The sequence below is a fragment of the Ranitomeya variabilis genome, chromosome 1 (genome assembly GCF_051348905.1).
Source record: "Ranitomeya variabilis isolate aRanVar5 chromosome 1, aRanVar5.hap1, whole genome shotgun sequence".
NCBI classification, from domain to species: Eukaryota; Metazoa; Chordata; class Amphibia; order Anura; family Dendrobatidae; genus Ranitomeya; species Ranitomeya variabilis.
The window spans coordinates 916,232,590-916,249,915 of record NC_135232.1 but is presented as its reverse complement, the minus strand read 5'-3'; the positions used below and the strand labels follow the sequence as shown (position 1 = coordinate 916,249,915).

The 17,326-nt window shown below is 46.7% G+C and overlaps 2 protein-coding genes across 4 annotated transcripts in view; both read right to left on the bottom strand.

Annotated features, from left to right (window-relative positions):
- Positions 1-17,256, bottom strand: part of AFG2A (AAA ATPase AFG2A) — a 701,600-nt gene extending 684,344 nt beyond the window's left edge. For all 3 annotated transcript variants that reach the window (XM_077279095.1, XM_077279096.1, XM_077279097.1), the window contains exons 1-2: positions 17,048-17,256; positions 1,548-1,672 (exon numbers count right to left, since the gene is read on the bottom strand). In XM_077279095.1, the coding sequence (XP_077135210.1) occupies positions 1,548-1,672; positions 17,048-17,252 (330 nt within the window). In that variant the 5' untranslated portion in view covers positions 17,253-17,256. The remainder of the gene's footprint in view (positions 1-1,547; positions 1,673-17,047) is intronic.
- LOC143790065 (uncharacterized) lies at positions 3,423-6,241 on the bottom strand. The gene is made up of 2 exons (XM_077279091.1): positions 5,542-6,241; positions 3,423-5,447 (listed from the first exon to the last, which is right to left on the bottom strand). Exons 1-2 carry the CDS (start codon positions 6,173-6,175, stop codon positions 3,430-3,432), a joined length of 2,652 nt encoding a protein of 883 aa, XP_077135206.1. The 5' UTR covers positions 6,176-6,241; the 3' UTR covers positions 3,423-3,429.
- Positions 17,257-17,326: the final 70 nt, after the last annotated feature.

The following is a 17,326-nucleotide window of genomic DNA, read 5'->3' as shown; positions in this document are numbered from 1 at the left end:
TCAGTCATTAATATGTTTTGTACTGTCATTCATTGCTGTTTACAAAAGGATATATGCCAACAATTACATACGGTAGTTGTCCCGTAAAAAAGAATCTGTGAGGTCTTTTTTGCCTCCCAAAAGGCATTGTTAAGTAGGCAGCTCTGTGTGCATAACAGTTATCGGCAGCATATCCCATTTGTGCTGCCGAGAACAATTATCTTTAAGCAAGCTTTATCTAAGTGAAGCTGGTTAATTACAGTTCAATCCTACTCGCCCGCCATTGTTTTGTTTTTTTACTTGCCATGTTGTGGATAGAATTTAGGGAGGACTCTGGAATGGGTCAATTTTCAGCTTTCTTAAAGATGGAAGGATTCCTTTTTCTGTGCTCTCTAGTACATATTCTCTGAGTAAGGGTGCAAATGTGAGATATTTACAGCTTTGTTCTGCACCACCTTCTACCCCGGTCTCAAAAAAGTATCCGTGTGTCATCGGTATGTCATCCGTATGGTAAGATTTTCTCACACACTTGCAAAATGAGCAAATAATGGCTGAGCCTTTCCTGTCACCTGCCCAATGCCTGAGAATTTCTCACAAGTCACACTGATGGTCCGTGTGCTGGGCGATTTTTCCTTGCCCCCATAGACTTGCATTGGCGTTTCTCAGCTGAGATACGCGGACAATCACAGCATGCTGCGATTTCACTCGCAAGTGTAATACGGACGAGAAAAAAACAAGCTGCCCCATAGAGAAATACTGGTCAGAGTGCTTTGCGATTTTTTATAGCATAGCACTCGTCTGTATTACAGACTAGTGTGACTCCGGCCTAAGTGGTATATGATAGTGCAAAGACTGCATCGTTCACCTCTTTTTATATTAAATTATTGGTTACTTGGACCCATCAAAAGGACCCAAATGTGATCTGGAAGATGCTGACCTTGGCAAAAATACTTAACAAAAAAAAAAACTCGCTAAGAAATAATTTCACCCGACGAGCAAGCATTTTGATACTTTATTGGCTGACAGTGTGTTGAGACAGGCCGATAATTGGGAACAAGCGTTCCTGGAAAAGCCCATTGCTATTTACGGATCAGTGTAAATAAATAACCCCTATGGACAAATTTGGCAGAATATTACTGATGGTGCTTTGGACAAGTTCCTTTTAAGACAATCCTTGTCAAGAACCTTATTAGGGCAAGTTCCCACATAGTGAAAATTTGACAAAAGCTATCAGTGAGAATTTAACTCTTTGCAATCCAAAAAGGGTGAAATCTGCTGCTCCCCAGATGCGGAATCTCAACAGTGGAGACACGACATGTGGACCTGCCCTTATAGTCAATGGCTGTTATGAAGGCTGAACATGGAGAACTTTACTGGCGGACTTGGGTTGTTCTAGAATAATACGGTCAGCCACATTTCTACCCAGATCCAGGGTCCTCTGACATAACAGCTGTTGGTTGGTGAGTGATGGGGAGAATGCCATCCAAATAACAATGGGTAAGACCCCTATAGCTTTATTTATATACGACAGGTAATGACATTTGGACACATTTGCATGGAGTGACTACCTCTTGCCTGCCTTGTACACTGGTGAGTAAGACAGGTCGTCCAATGCATAAATCAGCCGACTTCATACTGTTGATTCCAAGCTGCACAAAGGAGCTTCTGTAAGCTTTTGGCACTTTGTCTTCCGCTATTAGAGAAAAAATAAGATTCTACATAAGCATTTCATTCTGTGTGACATATGAACAGTAGAACCTTTGCTATAATGTAAACTTGTTACATGGAAGCTAATGTATATACTGTAATAACAGAATATTCAAGACACAGTAACCTGTGGGTTCAATTGTGGTTTACTTTACTACCAAAATTCACACCATGCGACCGTCGCCAAAGCAGTGACAGTAGTCACCAATAGGGAGCCTGACATCAGAAAGCCGCCTATTAAAGGGAACCTGTCACCCCCAAAATCGATGGTGAGGTAAGCTCACCGTCATCAGGGGCTTATCTACAGCATTCTGTAATGCTGTAGATAAGCCGCCAATGTTACCTGAAAGAGGAGAAAAGCCGGATTACTCACCGGTAATGCTCTTTTAATGAGTCCACGACAGCACCCCACATGAGAGAGAGGGATCCGCCATATAGGAACAGGAAACCTACAGAATAAAAGGAGGCGGTCCCCTCTCCTCCTCAGTTTAGTTTACAGAGTACAAAAAGGGAACCGCAAAAAGCTTTAGTATTAATTCTTATTCAGCAAAATATCTTAAACTCTATACAACCATTATTTGTGAATTTAAAAGGAAGAGCTGTGCATAATTTAGGGAGGGTAGTAAATGGGTGCTGTCGTGGACTCATTAAAAGAGCATTACCGGTGAGTAATCCGGCTTTTTACCCTTCGCCACGACAGCACCCCACATGAGAGATTTTCAGAGATTCATTATTTGGGTGGGATTACTGTATTAAGAACAGCTCTACCAAAGGTCAGATCAGAAGATGCAGATAGATCAAGTCTATAATGGTTGTAAAAGGTAGAAGGTGTAGACCAAGTTGCGGCCTTACATATTAAATGGATCGGTACATCCGCTTGTTCCGCCCAGGAGGAAGCCATGGCTCGTGTTGAGTGCGCTTTAATACCCGCTGGAGGAATCTCGCCTTTTGACGTATAGGCCAAGCAGATAGCATCTCTGATCCATCGAGATATGGTAGCTCTCGTGACCCCATGTCCTTTCTTGTGGCCCTGAAAGGAGATAAACAGAGCCCTACTCTCCCTCCATGTCTGACACCTTTCTATATAGGTCAGGATGGCTCTTCTGACATCTAAGGTGTGGAATTTGTGCTGTTCTGGAGTTACAGGTGAATCAAAAAAGGAAGGGAGAAATATCTCTTGGGACCTGTGGTAGGTGGACGCTACCTTAGGGAGGTATGAGGGGTCTGGTTTTAGGACTATCCGATCATGGAATATCAGTAAGAAGGGTGGGTCTACTGATAGGGCCTGGATGTCGCTAACCCGTCTAGCTGAGGTTAGGGCTACCAAGAGGGCTACTTTATATGTCAGGATTTTTAAAGGTATTGAATCTAGTGGCTCAAATGGGGAGCTGGTTAAGGCCTCTAGCACTAGATTTAAATCCCATGGAGGTAGACGGGGAATATGGACCGGTTTACTACGTTCACAAGATTTTATGAATCTGGAGATCCACCTATTAGCTGCTATATTGCATCCATATAGGGCTCCTAATGCCGAGACCTGAACTCTTAAGGTGTTTACAGATAACCCCAACTCTCGGCCTTTTTGCAAGAACTCTAGAATAGGTGTGACTGGAACTTGCTTAGTGAACGGTACCGTGTAAAAGTCTAAGAATTTATTCCATACCCTACTATATATCAGGGTGGTAGATCTTTTCCTGCTCAATAAGAGGGTGTTTACTAGTTCTGCTGAGAACCCTCTTGATCTTAGTAGTTGCCTCTCAAATTCCACGCCGTCAAGTGAAGACCTTTCACTTGCGGGTGGAAAAAGGGGCCTTGGGACAGCAGTTTCTTGTCTGATGGGAGAATCCATGGATCGCATAGGCACATGGTCTGGAGACAAGAGAACCATGGTCTTTTCGGCCAGAATGGTGCAATGAGGATCACTCTTGCTTGTTCCCTCCTGATTTTTCTGATCACTAGTGGAATCAGAGACATCGGAGGAAAGGCGTATGCCAGCTGGAACCTCCAAGGATGGTGGAGAGAGTCCAACATATCTGGGTGATCCATGGCGTTCAGGGAAGCGAACCTTCTTACTTGCCGGTTGTCTCTTGTGGCAAATAGGTCGATTTGTGGTATCCCCCATGATTCTGTTATCATACTGAATATGGATCTGTTTAAGGTCCATTCCCCTTGACGTAACTCGTTTCGGCTGAGGTAGTCTGCCCTGATGTTCTCTACACCTCTGATGTGCAGGGCTGTTAGGGATGTTAGATGAGTCTCTGCCAGCTGGAAGATGTCTGCAGCTATGGTCATTAGACTTCCTGACCTTGTACCACCCTGACGGTTCACATATGCCACTGTGGTGGAATTGTCCGAGTAAATTCTTACATTTGCTCCTTGAATCTGCGGAAGAAAGTGATTTAAGGCATATTCTACCGCTTTTAACTCCTTCCAATTGGAGGAACATGACAATTCTGCCTGGTCCCAAGTATCTTGGGCCAGACTGTCTTTCATATGTGCTCCCCACCCAATAGGGCTGGCGTCGGTGGTAATTATTTTAGATGGGTCTATTATCCATGGCACACCCTCTGAGAGGTGGTCCATGTCTAGCCACCAGGATAGTGATTCTAAGACATCTTTGGAAAGAGTTATTCTGCTTTCTAGATGTCCGTCTTTTCCCTGAGCCGACAATACCTCATACTGTAATTGACGAGTATGAAATTGTGCCCATGGTACAGCAGGGATACATGATGATAATGACCCCAGCAAAGACATGCCCTTCCTTAGTGTCATGTATGGGTTGCGTATTGCGTCTGATACCCTTGATTGTATAGTCAGTTTCTTTGCCTGGGGGAGGAAGCATCTCTGACTTACGGAGTCTAGCTGGATTCCTAGAAATGTCTGGACGGTTTCTGGATTCAGCCGGGATTTTTCGAAGTTGACGATCCAACCTAACTCCTGTAGGGACGAGATCGTATTAGATAGACGGGTTTTACACTGGAGCATAGAGTTTCCCACCACTAGAAAGTCATCTAGGTAGGGTATTATCAAGGTATCTCGTTGACGTAGATGAGCCATCACTTCTAATATCACCTTAGTGAAGATGCGGGGAGCCATAGAAAGCCCAAATGGCATTGCAACATACTGAAAGTGACGAACCTGTCCTTCCAGGATGACTGCTACCCTTAGATACTTTTGATGTTCGGCATGTATGGGAAGATGATAATAGGCATCCTTTAAGTCTATTCCGGCCATGACACACCTAGGAAACAAGAGTTTTATGGTTGAACTAATGGATTCCATTTTGAAGGTATGATTACGCAGGAAGGCGTTTAATCTCTTGAGGTTTATGATGGTTCTAAATGAACCATCAGGCTTATTGATCAAGAATAAAGGGGAATAGAACCCCTTCCCTTCTTGATCCTGGGGAACTTCTATCAGGACTTTTTTAGACAGAAGAGATAGGATCTCTGATTCCAGAGCCCTTTGTTGGTCTTGACCTTTTGGAGATGTCACTATAAAGGAATCCCAAGGGATTCGGTCAAAATCCAATTTTAGGCCGTATTGTACAATGTCCAGAATCCACTGGCTGGATGTTATTTGTTCCCATCTGGGGAGGAAGAATTTTAATCTGCCGCCTACCTCCTGGTTAGCGGTATTTGCGTTTCGGGTTATGGGACCCGCTAAAAAAGGCACCTTTTTGCTTCGGGTCCTTCGACTCCCATCGCTCCCTTTGTTCAAACGGCTTGTTCCTGGTAAAGGGACGTCTTTTGAAGGCTCTCCTGTAGGATGGAAGATACTGGTTAGGGAAGCCTTTTTTCCTTTCTCCTGCTTTACTCAGGAGCTCATCCAGCGCTTTTCCGAAAAGAAACTCACCCTGGCAGGGGATCGCACAAAGTTTTGCTTTGGCCTGTGCGTCCCCTTTCCAGTTCTTTAGCCAGAGTGCTCGCCGGGCTGTGTTCACTAGGCCGGCTGACCTGGCTGCTAGGCGTAGCGAATCCACAGAGGCATCAGCCAGGAATGCTACTGCTTCTTTGATTAGAGGGAATTTCGGCAGGATTGACTCTCTCGAAGTTCTACCTCTAATCTGTTCCTCCAGTTGCTCCATCCACACTAGTAGTGACCTTGCAGTGCAGGTGCTAGATATGGCGGGCCTGAATGCCCCCGTGTTGGCTTCCCACGACCTTTTTAGTAAAGCTTCCGCTTTACGGTCCAGCGGGTCTGTCAGGACTCCTGAATCCTCCACCGGTAAGACCGACTGTTTGGTTGTGGAGGCTACAGCGGCATCCACCTTTGGCACCTTCGACCAGGTATTTAGCTCCTCGTCGCTGAAGGGATAGCGTCTTTTAGAGGCTGATGGTAGAAAACCTCTATTTTGCTTATCCCACTCTTTTTTTACTATTTCTTTAATAGTTTTTATGACGGGGAAGGACCTACGTTTCCTCTGTCCTAACCCCGCGAACATGATGTCCTGAGCCGATTTACTTTCTTTTTCATCTGAGCACCCCATCGTGCTTCTGACAGATTTTATTAAATTGTCCACACTGCTGTTGGGAAGACAAAGTCCCCCTTCAGTCTCGGATGAGCTCGGCTGGGATTCCGCTTCGCCTGAGGATATACATACGTCCTCCGACTGTGAACTAACCGGAGATTTGGACCTACTAAGCTGACGGGTACTGGTGGTACTAGTCTGCGCCAACCCCTGCATTTCTTCCCGGATCATAGCTCTGACATCTGATGGAGTCATTATGTTTTCCTGCCGTAAGGTTTGCATGATACACTCCGAACACAGTTTTTTAACATAATCATCCGGGAGGGGCTGCGTACATAAAGCACATTCCTTGTGCTTGGATTTGTGTGTCCTTTTCTTAGTCTAGGAAAGATACAGGAGGAACATATATCAGCATATAGGAAGAGACTCTTTCAAAAACTCACCCAGTGAAGCTGACAGGTACCGGTTCTGGAGGCGGATTTCGTTTGGTGGTAGAACTCTTCTCTGGAGGTCGACCACCACTCTTTGTGCTGCTCCTAGCGCTTCTCTCCTTGCTAGGAGAACGCTGTTGCACTGCAGGCAAGTGCGCATCGTCGGCCGGTGAAGCCATCTTACACACACCGGCCCGACGCTAGCGCTGCATTTTTGAATCTGCCGCCCATTCTCCTGCCTCCCCGGACCAACCCGGAAGTGCTCCAGCGACTTCCGGGTTAGACGCGCCGCTCTCACTCACCATGCGGCGGCTAGGGATATTAAGCCGGCCGCAGCAGCACGCGCGTCCTCACGGTGCCGGGCGGACCCACGGTAACCGGACCCGGACCGTGGATGCTTGGCCAGACGAGGGGGGAGGCTGCAAGCAGGTGCTCCCCCGCCGCTGCTTCTGGAACCGCAGCCCCTGCCGTTCCCTCAGATACCGACGCAGGCGGGTGCATGGCCCAGGGATCCTCTTCATCTGTAGGTAAGCCGGGTCCCTGTAGGAACAGGAAACCTAAACTGAGGAGGAGAGGGGACCGCCTCCTTTTATTCTGTAGGTTTCCTGTTCCTATGGGGCGGATCCCTCTCTCTCATGTGGGGTGCTGTCGTGGCGAAGGGTAAAAAAGACGTTAGATTATACTCACCCAGGGGCGGTCCTGCTCCGATGGGTGTCTCAGGTCCGGTACAGCGCCTCCCATCTTCATTCCATGACGTCCTCTTCTGGTCTTCACGCCGCAGCTCTGGCGCACTTTGTCTGCCCTGTTGAGGGCAGAGCAAAGTACTGCAGTGCGCAGGCGCCGGAAAGGTCAGAGAGGCCCGGCGCCTGCGCACTGCAGTACTTTGCTCTGCCCTCAACAGGGCAGACAAAGTGCGCCAGAGCCGCGGCGTGAAGACCAGAAGAGGACGTCATGGAATGAAGATAGGAGGCGCCGGAGCGGACCTGAGACACCCATTTGACCGGACCGCAGCGGGACAGCCCCTGGGTGAGTATAATCTAACCTCTTTTTCTCATCTTTCAGGTAACATCGGGGGCTTATCTACAGCATTCCAGAATGCTGTAGATAAGCCCCTGATGACGATGAGCTTACCTCACCATCGATTTTGGGGGTGACAGGTTCCCTTTAACCTGAGCTCCTGCCGGTAGTAACCACAATAACAATAGTGTTTGGAGCAAAGCCATCGGTTTTGTGATTTTGCTACAGTTAGAAGTTAAAAACTTGCCTCAATAAGTGTAAAACCATTACCCCGAGTCACCAGGGCGGTACGTATCCTGGCCAATTAACGAGTCATCTTCTGAAAATATGCCCATTCCCTTCGATGGCTCCAGCCTGAAATCAGAGCAGAGTACTGCAGTGCGCAGGCAAAGGTCAGAGAGGCCCGGCGCCTGCGCACTGCAGTACTTTGCTCTGCCCTCAACAGGGCAGACAAAGTACCCCTGCGCCGGAGCCGCAGCGTGAAGACAAGAAGAGGATGTCATCATATGAAGATGGGAGGCCCCGGACCGGACCGCGACGCCCATTGGATCGGACCGTCCGACCAGGTGAGTATAATCTAACTTGTTTTTCTTATCTTTCAGAATACATTGGGGGCTTATCTACAGCATTACAGAATGCTGTAGATAAGCCCTTGATGGCGGTGGCCGCAGTTTATAGGGCCAAAATTAGGTGACAGATTCCCATTCAAAATGGCCTAAAATGCATTTCTTTAGACTGGTCTATCGCCTCACTTAACTTATCTAAATATCCTTGTTTTGTCCATACAAATTTTTCTTCAGAAATCGTGACCCTCATAGAATCTGTGCACACCCTCCATGCACTTAATATCCCTTTGTGCCTGTACTGTATACACACTGGCTGGTGACCGGTACATGCAGCATTATGTGCATACTCTTATACTGTAGCTGGACCGTACAATTGAAGCACAACCATTTTCCTGCGTCTCCCTATTTCCTCATGGGAAAGCTTGTGAGCAGGGTCCTCACTCCTCCTGGTATCTCAGCTATGTGTTATTCTGTAATGTCTTTTATTGTCTGTACAAGTCCCCTCTAAAATGTAAAGTGCTGAGAAATATATTGGTGCAATAGAAATAAAATTATTATGTACTCTTACCCTAGAGGATTATTCTGGCCTACATAAATTATCACTTTTTTTTGCTGGGCCTCTACAGGTCATCAGTGAAGCTGCAAACAAAAGCACAAGAGCTCAACTGCTCCATTCTCAGCCCTTATTAACATGTCAGTGTTTTACATCATTATTTGTAGGCCAAAATCAAGGCTTCTACAGAACACACATAGTGGACATGGGATTTCTTGAAATCCCATCCACTATGTAGTAACATCTGGACGCTGCATAAATACCCCCACAGCCAGAAGAGATCCAGTGATGCACACTGACGGACGTTTACCACCCACCCAGTGGATAGGCAAGAATGTATGTAGACCAGAACATCCCTAAAATAAAGAAGCGCTATTAGGCATGATCAATTACCGTAAAGGCTGTACATATACACCCAAGTGGCAGTGCATAACAGCCCATAGGACACGCACGCCAGCATCAGCTAAGGATAGGCAGCATCTACACCACTCTGGCAACATTCTTCTCTCTGTGCGAACAAAAAAGTAAAAGTTCAAGATGTCTGATACTACCGCTATTGGAGAGATCCTGACTGTCTTCTTACACATTAGATGTTAGTCTTCTACCATATTTATCCCATGTACACAGAAAGTTGAAACTCACTTTCAGGTGCCCATTAATTGGTAGCAAGCAAGAGCCAAAAAAAGAATGAATGAAACATTCAAGATAAAAAATATTTACAAAAATAGTGCAATTCAATGAAAACAAAATGAGGTATCAATGGAAACAATTCATCAACCAACTGAGGGCTGGACTCCATATCATCCTAAAAATCAAAGTAAAAGATTTAATTGACAGGAGGATCTAATTTGATTGTCATTACAAACCATAATGTGACCCAGTGGTGTGCATGGACCCCCGTGGGCCTGTATGCACTGCTGCCATCACGGCATGCTCATGAGGCACGGTGTCCTGTGGATCTCCTGACAAATCTGGATCAGGGCATCAGCGAGCTCCTGGACATTCGGTGGCGCTACTTGGCAGAATTGGATGCATGGCTAGATAATGTCCCTGAGGTTTTCAACTGGAATCAGGTCTACTATCAATAGAATAATGGCCTTGGTAATCCAGGAACTGCCTACATACGCAGGCCAGATGAGACAGGGCATTACCCTGCACAAGGAGAAACCCAGGTGCCACTGCATCAACGTAACACCGGACAACGGCACTGAGGACTTCAACAAAAGTCAGTATAGTTTGCTTTCATGTGGGAGGTATAAATAACAATTTTGTATTTTATTTATATGGCGCCAACTTAATTCAAGGGATAGGCCTTCCCAGACATAAGTGACCCATGACCAGTTTGATCATGAGCTTGCAGGCAGCATATTGTTCACCATGGCATCTCCAGACTTTTGCCTCCACATCTGTCACACGTGCAGTGAGAACCTGCTCTTATCTACAAGTAGAACGTGGCGTCAATAATGAACCTGATGATGCTGGCGTTCTTGGATGAATGTCAATCTAGCTGCTCAGCGCTAGGCTGCGAGCACAGATCCCACACAGTACTTCGGGTTCTCATGTCAGCCTCAAATAGTCTGTTTGACAGTTTGGTCGGAAACCGGCACGCCAGTAGCCCCCTGGAGGTCATTTTGTAGGGCTCTGGCAGGGCTCCTATGCTTCTCCTCACACAAAAGGAGCAGACCCAGATTTTGCTGCTGGATTTATGCCCTTCTACAGCCCAGACCAGCTTTCCTTAAAGGGGTATTCCAATCTCCAATATCCTATCCCAATATACAGTAAGTGTAATAATAATAATAATAATATTAGCAAATACCACCTATTAGAAATGTAGTATGGTTTTTCTTGTTTGCTATGTCTCCTTCCTCATGTGCAGACATTGCAGGACCTTAGGTATCCATGGTTACGACCACTGATATAGTGACAGCTAGCTGCTAGTGGTCGCAACCATGGATCCTAAGGTCCTGCAATGTCTGCACGTGAGGAAAGATACATAGCCATTCAGAAAAAACTATACTTATCTACATTATTTTATAATGCTGCATATCTGCCCCCATCCGACCTGTAAGAGAAGAAAAATAACATATTATACTCACCTGTGGGGTGGGGCATCGCTGGTCTTGGTCCGGTGCCTCCCATCTTCTTATGATCCCTGTCCTCCTGCTTGCTTCATGTGGATGACGTGCTCCTGCATCATCCACACAGGCTCCCCGGCATCGCGCTGCTGCTGAGGGTAGAGCAAGGTACTGCAGTGACCTGGGCCTCTCTGACCTTTCCCGGCGCCTGCGCACTGCAGTACTTTGCTCTGCCCTCAGCAGGTCAGATAGGTACGCCTGCGCAGGAGCGCGATTCTGGGGAGACTGTGTGGATGATGCAGGAACACATCATCCACATGAAGAAAGCAGGAGGACAGGGATCGTAAGAAAATCAGGTGGAATCCAGTAAATTACCGTATTTATGCTTCCGAACTGGACAAACTGATCTCAGAACACTAAGTGACTTGAGGTAATGAATTATTATTAGATTTTTTTTTGTGAAGTCTAAATAGGGTCATGGTGTAAATTAACCCTTTCACGACCTTTGCCGTATATTTACATAGTTTTCCTTTGATGTAGGCTCGCATGCCCAGCCTGAATCTTTCCCTCTGTACAGGATGACTGATTTAATTAGTCATCATGTGCCTGTAACAGCCATAGAGGAGCGGTGCTCCACCTGTAGCAGTTAACCAGTTAAATCACGCCGTCAATCACTGACAGTAGGATTTAAACACATGCCGACAGGAAGCACGTCATACATCCTGCCCATTGGCACCCTGTCACGTGATCACGGGGCGCCGACGGGTTGTCATGACAGCCAAAGCTCTGATGTTGACCCCTGTGCCTGTCACTGTGTCTTTGTGTTATAGATTTCCTTTATACACTGCTGAAAAAAAATAAAGGGAACACAAACAACAGAATCTAACTCCAAGTAAGCCAGACTTCTGTGAAATCAAACTGCCCACTTAGGAAGCAACACTGTTTGACAATCAATTTCACATGCTGTTGTGCAAATGGAATAGACAAGAGATGGAAATTATTGGCAATCATCAAGACACACTCAATAGGAGTGGTTCTGCAGGTGGGGACCACAGACCACATCTCAGTACCAATGCTTTCTGGCTGATGTTTTGGTCACTTTTGAATGTTGGTTGTGCTTTCACACTTGTGGTAACATGAGACGGACTCTACAACCCACACAAGTGGCACAGGTAGTGCAGCTAATCCAGGATGGTACATCAATGCGAGCTGTGGCAAGAAAGTTTGCTGTGTCTGTCAGTGTAGTGTCCAGAGGCTGGAGGCGCTATCAGGAGACAGGCCAGTACACCAGGAGACGTGGAGGGGGCCGTAGGAGGGCAACAACCCAGCAACAGGACCGCTACCTCCGCCTTTGTGCAAGGAGGAACAGGAGGAGCACTGCCAGAGCCCTGCAAAATGACCTCCAGCAGGCCACAAATGTGCATGTGTCTGCACAAACGGTTAGAAACCAACTCCATGAGGATGGTCTGAGTGCCCGACGTCCACAGATGGGGGTTGTGCTCACAGCCCAACACCGTGCAGGACGCTTGGCATTTGCCACAGAACACCTGGACTGGCAGATTCGCATTCGCCACTGGCGCCCTGTGCTCTTCACAGATGAAAGCAGGTTCACACTGAGCACATGTGACAGAGTCTGGAGACACCGTGGAGAGCGATCTGCTGCCTGCAACATCCTTCAGCATGACCAGTTTGGCAGTGGGTCAGTAACGGTGTGTGGTGGCATCTCTTTGGAGGGCCGCACAGACCTCTATGTGCTCACCAGAGTTAGCCTGACTGCCATGAGTCACCGAGATGAGATCCTCAGACCCCTTGTGAGACCATATGCTGGTGCGGTTGGCCCTGGGTTCCTCCTAATGCAGGACAATGCCAGACCTCATGTGGCTGGAGTGTGTCAGCAGTTCCTGCAAGATGAAGGCATTGAAGCTATGGACTAGCCCGCCCATTCCCCAGACCTGAATCCCATTGAACACATCTGGGAGATCATGTCTCGCTCCATCCACCAACGTCACATTGCACCTCAGACAGTCCATGAGTTGGCGGATGCTTTAGTCCAGGTCTGGGAGGAGATCCCTAAGGAGACCATCCGCCGCCTCATCAGGAGCATGCCCAGGCGTTGTACAGTAGGGAGGTCATACAGGCACGTGGAGGCAACACACAATACTGAGCATCTTTTTCTTGTCATGAGGCATTTCCACTGAAGTTGGACCAGCCTGTAATTTGATTTTCCTCTTTGATTTTGAGTATCATTCCAAATCCAGACCTCCATGGGATATTCATTTAGATTTACGGTACATTGATAATTGTTATGTTTTATTGTTCTGAACACATTCCACTATGTAATAAATAAAAATTTTCAACTGGAATATTTCATTCAGAGATATCTAGGATGTGTGGCTTTTTAGTGTTCCCTTTATTTTTTTGAGCAGTGTATTTTTAAAAGTACAGTTAATTGGACAGAGCAAGTTTCAATGACTTCTGCAAAACCCATAATTTACAACCTTGTTATTTCCAATTAAAATACTTTCTTTGGTAATGACCCTAGCTATTCCCTTTCTTCTGGGGGTGTAATAAAATATGTGTTGCTTGGGATCGGGGCAGAACGGTGGCTCAGTGGTTAGCATTGCAGCGCTGGAGTCCTGGGTTCAAATCCCACCAAGGACATCTGCAAGGAGTTTGTATGTTCTCCCCATGTTTGCGTGGGTTTCCCCTGGGTTCTCCGGTTTCCTCCCACATTCCAAAGACATACTGATAAGGAATTTAGATTGTGAGCCCCATCGGGGACAGCGATGATAATGTGTGCAAACGGTAAAGTGCTGTGGAATATGTTAGCGTTATATAAAAATAAAGATTATTATTATCTGAGGGCAGACAAGAATTGTACACTGACAGAACCTGGATGAGTGTATTTTCTTATCTCTGATGCATCGTATTTATTTTGTTTTTATTTGTTTGGACAAATAATGGCAGATTTGGAGATCATTTGCATCTCATCCCAAATTGGCTCTCCTTGGAAGGGGATACCACGACACAGCAATGTAGCCAAGCTGCAACAGCAGACACAACCCATGTCCTGGTGTGGAGCTATGCCTGGAGACAAGACCGTATGCTGTGAGTGGAGAATCTCCCATAGACTTGCATAGAGGGCAGCTGGGATTTGCTGGCAAACATAACTGCGGCCCCGAAAAGGCTCCTCTATTATCATCCATACTTGTATTGTGCTGTACCTGAGAAGCAAATGCAATAAAGGGGCAAAACAAATGAGTACGAAGTTGGAGTCATACACAATAAAAAAAAGACCTGTCTCCAGAGTGTTTGCGCTTACATTATTCCCTCCACATTGTGTAGTCAGTTTTCTTTATAAGGGCTCGCTCCCCCTTGCAATGTGATTAAAAATCGGATTGCATTTGTTCCAATTTAATCCTATGCTTGTGTTCTCAGTGGAGTTTCTTTTTTCCTGCTTCGATTGGACAGAAAAAAAAAACGTGGCATGCTGCCATTGCGTGCAAGTATCAGATAACACGCACCCATATAAGCTTATGTATGTGTGTGAACATCGCATTGCACTCAGATATCAGCCAAGTGCAGTGCAATTCCTGGGGACGCCGGCAATAGAGGAGATTGCAAAATTAATCATCATTAATCATGCGAGACGATGGGAGCCCGGTAGCATGATGCTCATCTCCCACTCGTAGCAGAGCCGGGGCCGAGGGTCATACGCTAATGTGACTCCGGCCTACATCTGCCATTCACTTCCAGAGATATGGGCTTTGTTTTTATCTTGGCCCAATGGGACGTGGCCCCCCATTTCAGTAGTGCAGCCTGAAGACCCCCCAGAGGACCTATGAGTGACGCCATCTTACATAAGTCCACAACAATTAATCCTCAACAGGCCCAACTCTGGAACCATATTGCAGGTGTTCACATAAAGAGATTGGCCGGCGTCACACTGGCATATTGCATCCGATGCAATATGCTAACGACACTCGGCTCCTGCTTGCAGCAGAGCAGGAGCCGAGTGTCATGTGTCTGTGCTCCGATTCTCTCGCACAGGGAAGATCGGAGCACAGCTGCGGCGGAGGTGGAGAAATGAATTTCTCCATCTCCTCCATTGCTGGGGTCCGCTTATAACACACATCACTCGGATGATATCCAAGTGATGTGCGTTGTCTCACTCGCACCCGTAGGCTTATATGGGTGCGAGTGAGCCCAGAGTTTTCCTTGGTCCGAGACAATCGCAGCATGCTGCGATTGTCTCGGACCGAGGAAAATGGCTGACAAAAAGTCGGCTGCTGGGAGCTGCCCCATAGCTGAACATTGGTCCGAGAGCAATGCAATTTTTTATCGCATTGCACTCGGCCGTTTAAAACGCCAGGGTGAAGCCGGCCATAAAGTCCATGTGGGCATTAGCCCCTTCACGCCATGGCCATTTTCTCCTCCCCTTCTTTCAAGTGCCATCACTTTTTTATTTATCCGTCAATATAGACATATGAGGGCTTGTTTTCCAGGATGTGTTGTTCTTTTGAATGTCCCCATTCATTCTACCTCATAGTGTACTGGAAAACAGAAAAAAAGTTCCAAGCACATTGAAATTTTAAAAAAATAAAAATTCAAATTTTTTTTTATTTTTACTGTATAATATTGTCTGGTCAGTTTTATGATTCAGCGTGAGTATGCAGATACCAAACATGTATAGGGTGTTTTTTTTATGTGGTGAAAAAAATGTGGACATCTGTAAGAAATAAAGAAATTTTGCTTGTGTTGACAGCAATACCAAATGTGTATTTTTATTTGAAGAAAAGGTGGATGATTTGATCTACTTCTGCTAAGGGAGTCTTTCATCAGGTTTTTGCCACAATCTGAGAGAAATATAATGTAGAGACAGGGACCCCGATTCCAGCCGTGTATCACTTACTGGGTTGCTTGGTGTAGTTTTGATAATCTCCTGCCTATTAAACAGTGATTTTTTTCCCACTAGAGGACTAGTAAACCTGCTGCCATGTAGTCCTCCACATTCATCAGTTCTGTATCCCCCCCCCCCCCCCCCAACTACTGATCGGCAGCTTTCTGCCTATGCAGAGTGTACACAGAAAGCTGCCAACCAGTGATGTGTGCAGGGTTATACAGAGCTCAGCATTTAGAGAACTTGTAGATCTGCAACAGATAAAGCAGCGCTTTTCTGAAAACTGTAGCAGGCAGCCCATTAAGTGACACATCCCTGGAATCAGGGTCTCATCTTTACATCATGCTGCTATTAGATAAGCTAGCAAAGGGCATCTCTCACCAGATTGTTAAGGACAGAGATTTTACATTTATAGTTTGTTGACTAGATTAGCGGCCTGCGCTGCGGTCTATCAGCGATGGCCGAACATGCGCTGTGATTGTGAGCACTGCTGTGAAGCTGGGGAACACCTCGTTTCAGAGCTCTGCCTCTTACAGGACCACTGGAGAGGACACAATCCAGGCCGGCAGTCGTGCAGGAGCGCCCTACAGGCCCAGGAATCAGGAGGCTGGGGGACAGTATGCTCCTGCCGCAGATCATGAGGCAATCCGCTGTAACCTACACACTAGAAGGAATGACATCCAGCTCGAGTATCATGAAGGACTTTATACATGATGGGCTAAATGACAGGCGTCCCCCACATCAGGCAAAGGAGATCAACAAAGGGGCACAAATTACAGGGGTTCACATGAACAAAGAACATTTCAAGCAGTTCCGTAATGGGTTAATATAAAAAAAAACAACACAAGCGCCATGTGCTAATATAGGTTTATACATGGTGCCGCCTTGTTATTTGCGGTGTGCGACCATGTACAGCTGATGGCTGCCACATAGGCGAATATACTGGGGACCCCCAGCAGCTCTGTGTGAGGGGCACTTCCCTGCCTGTTTACCACAGGAGGGAGCCTCTGCTATGTATATGGTGCTCTAATAATGATAATAATGGCAGCCCTACAAGCTCACCAGCTCCTGTCACTGACCACTCATAATGCCAGCGCTCTGCACCACAGTCTGCAGTTATGGCGACCTCTGAGGACCTCTGACAGATAATGGTCAATGACTCCTGTGATAAAACAGACAGGGAAAGGTGTTCCTCACAGAAACAGCTGAGCGTCCCTGCTGTGTCCTCACTTCACTCATCTATGAGGCAAACCAATAGCAACTATGGGAGACTACAACGCCCAGCATTCCCGCCGGTTAGTATAGCAGGGGTAGTAGTCCTGCTACAGCGGGAAGAGATCACAACTACCTTTCTCTAAGAAGTCAGTGACTTTCAGCAGAGCCGGCTGTCCGCTCCGTGAGGCCAGTGAGGCGGGCTCCGGCCCGGGAGAGGCGCTCAGGGAGCCGCTCTTCCCTCTGCTGCTCTTCTTCTTGCTGGCAGACATGCTGCACTTATACACACAGCTCTGCACTGCAACAACTTCCTCACACGCTGCCGCCGTATTGTACGTCATAGAAGCGCAACATTATAGTCAATACGAACGTTCAAAACAAAACTGCGCCTCTATTACATATATTACTAAGTACG

Excerpts from the sequence above, each read along its gene's own strand:
- LOC143790065 (XM_077279091.1), bottom strand. The coding sequence starts at position 6,175 with ATGGGGTGCTCAGATGAAAAAGAAAGTAAATCGGCTCAGGACATCATG. Across the intron at positions 5,448-5,541 it reads TTGTGCGATCCCCTGCCAGG|GAGAGCCTTCAAAAGACGTC; the intron begins GTGAGTTTCTTT and ends TCCATCCTACAG.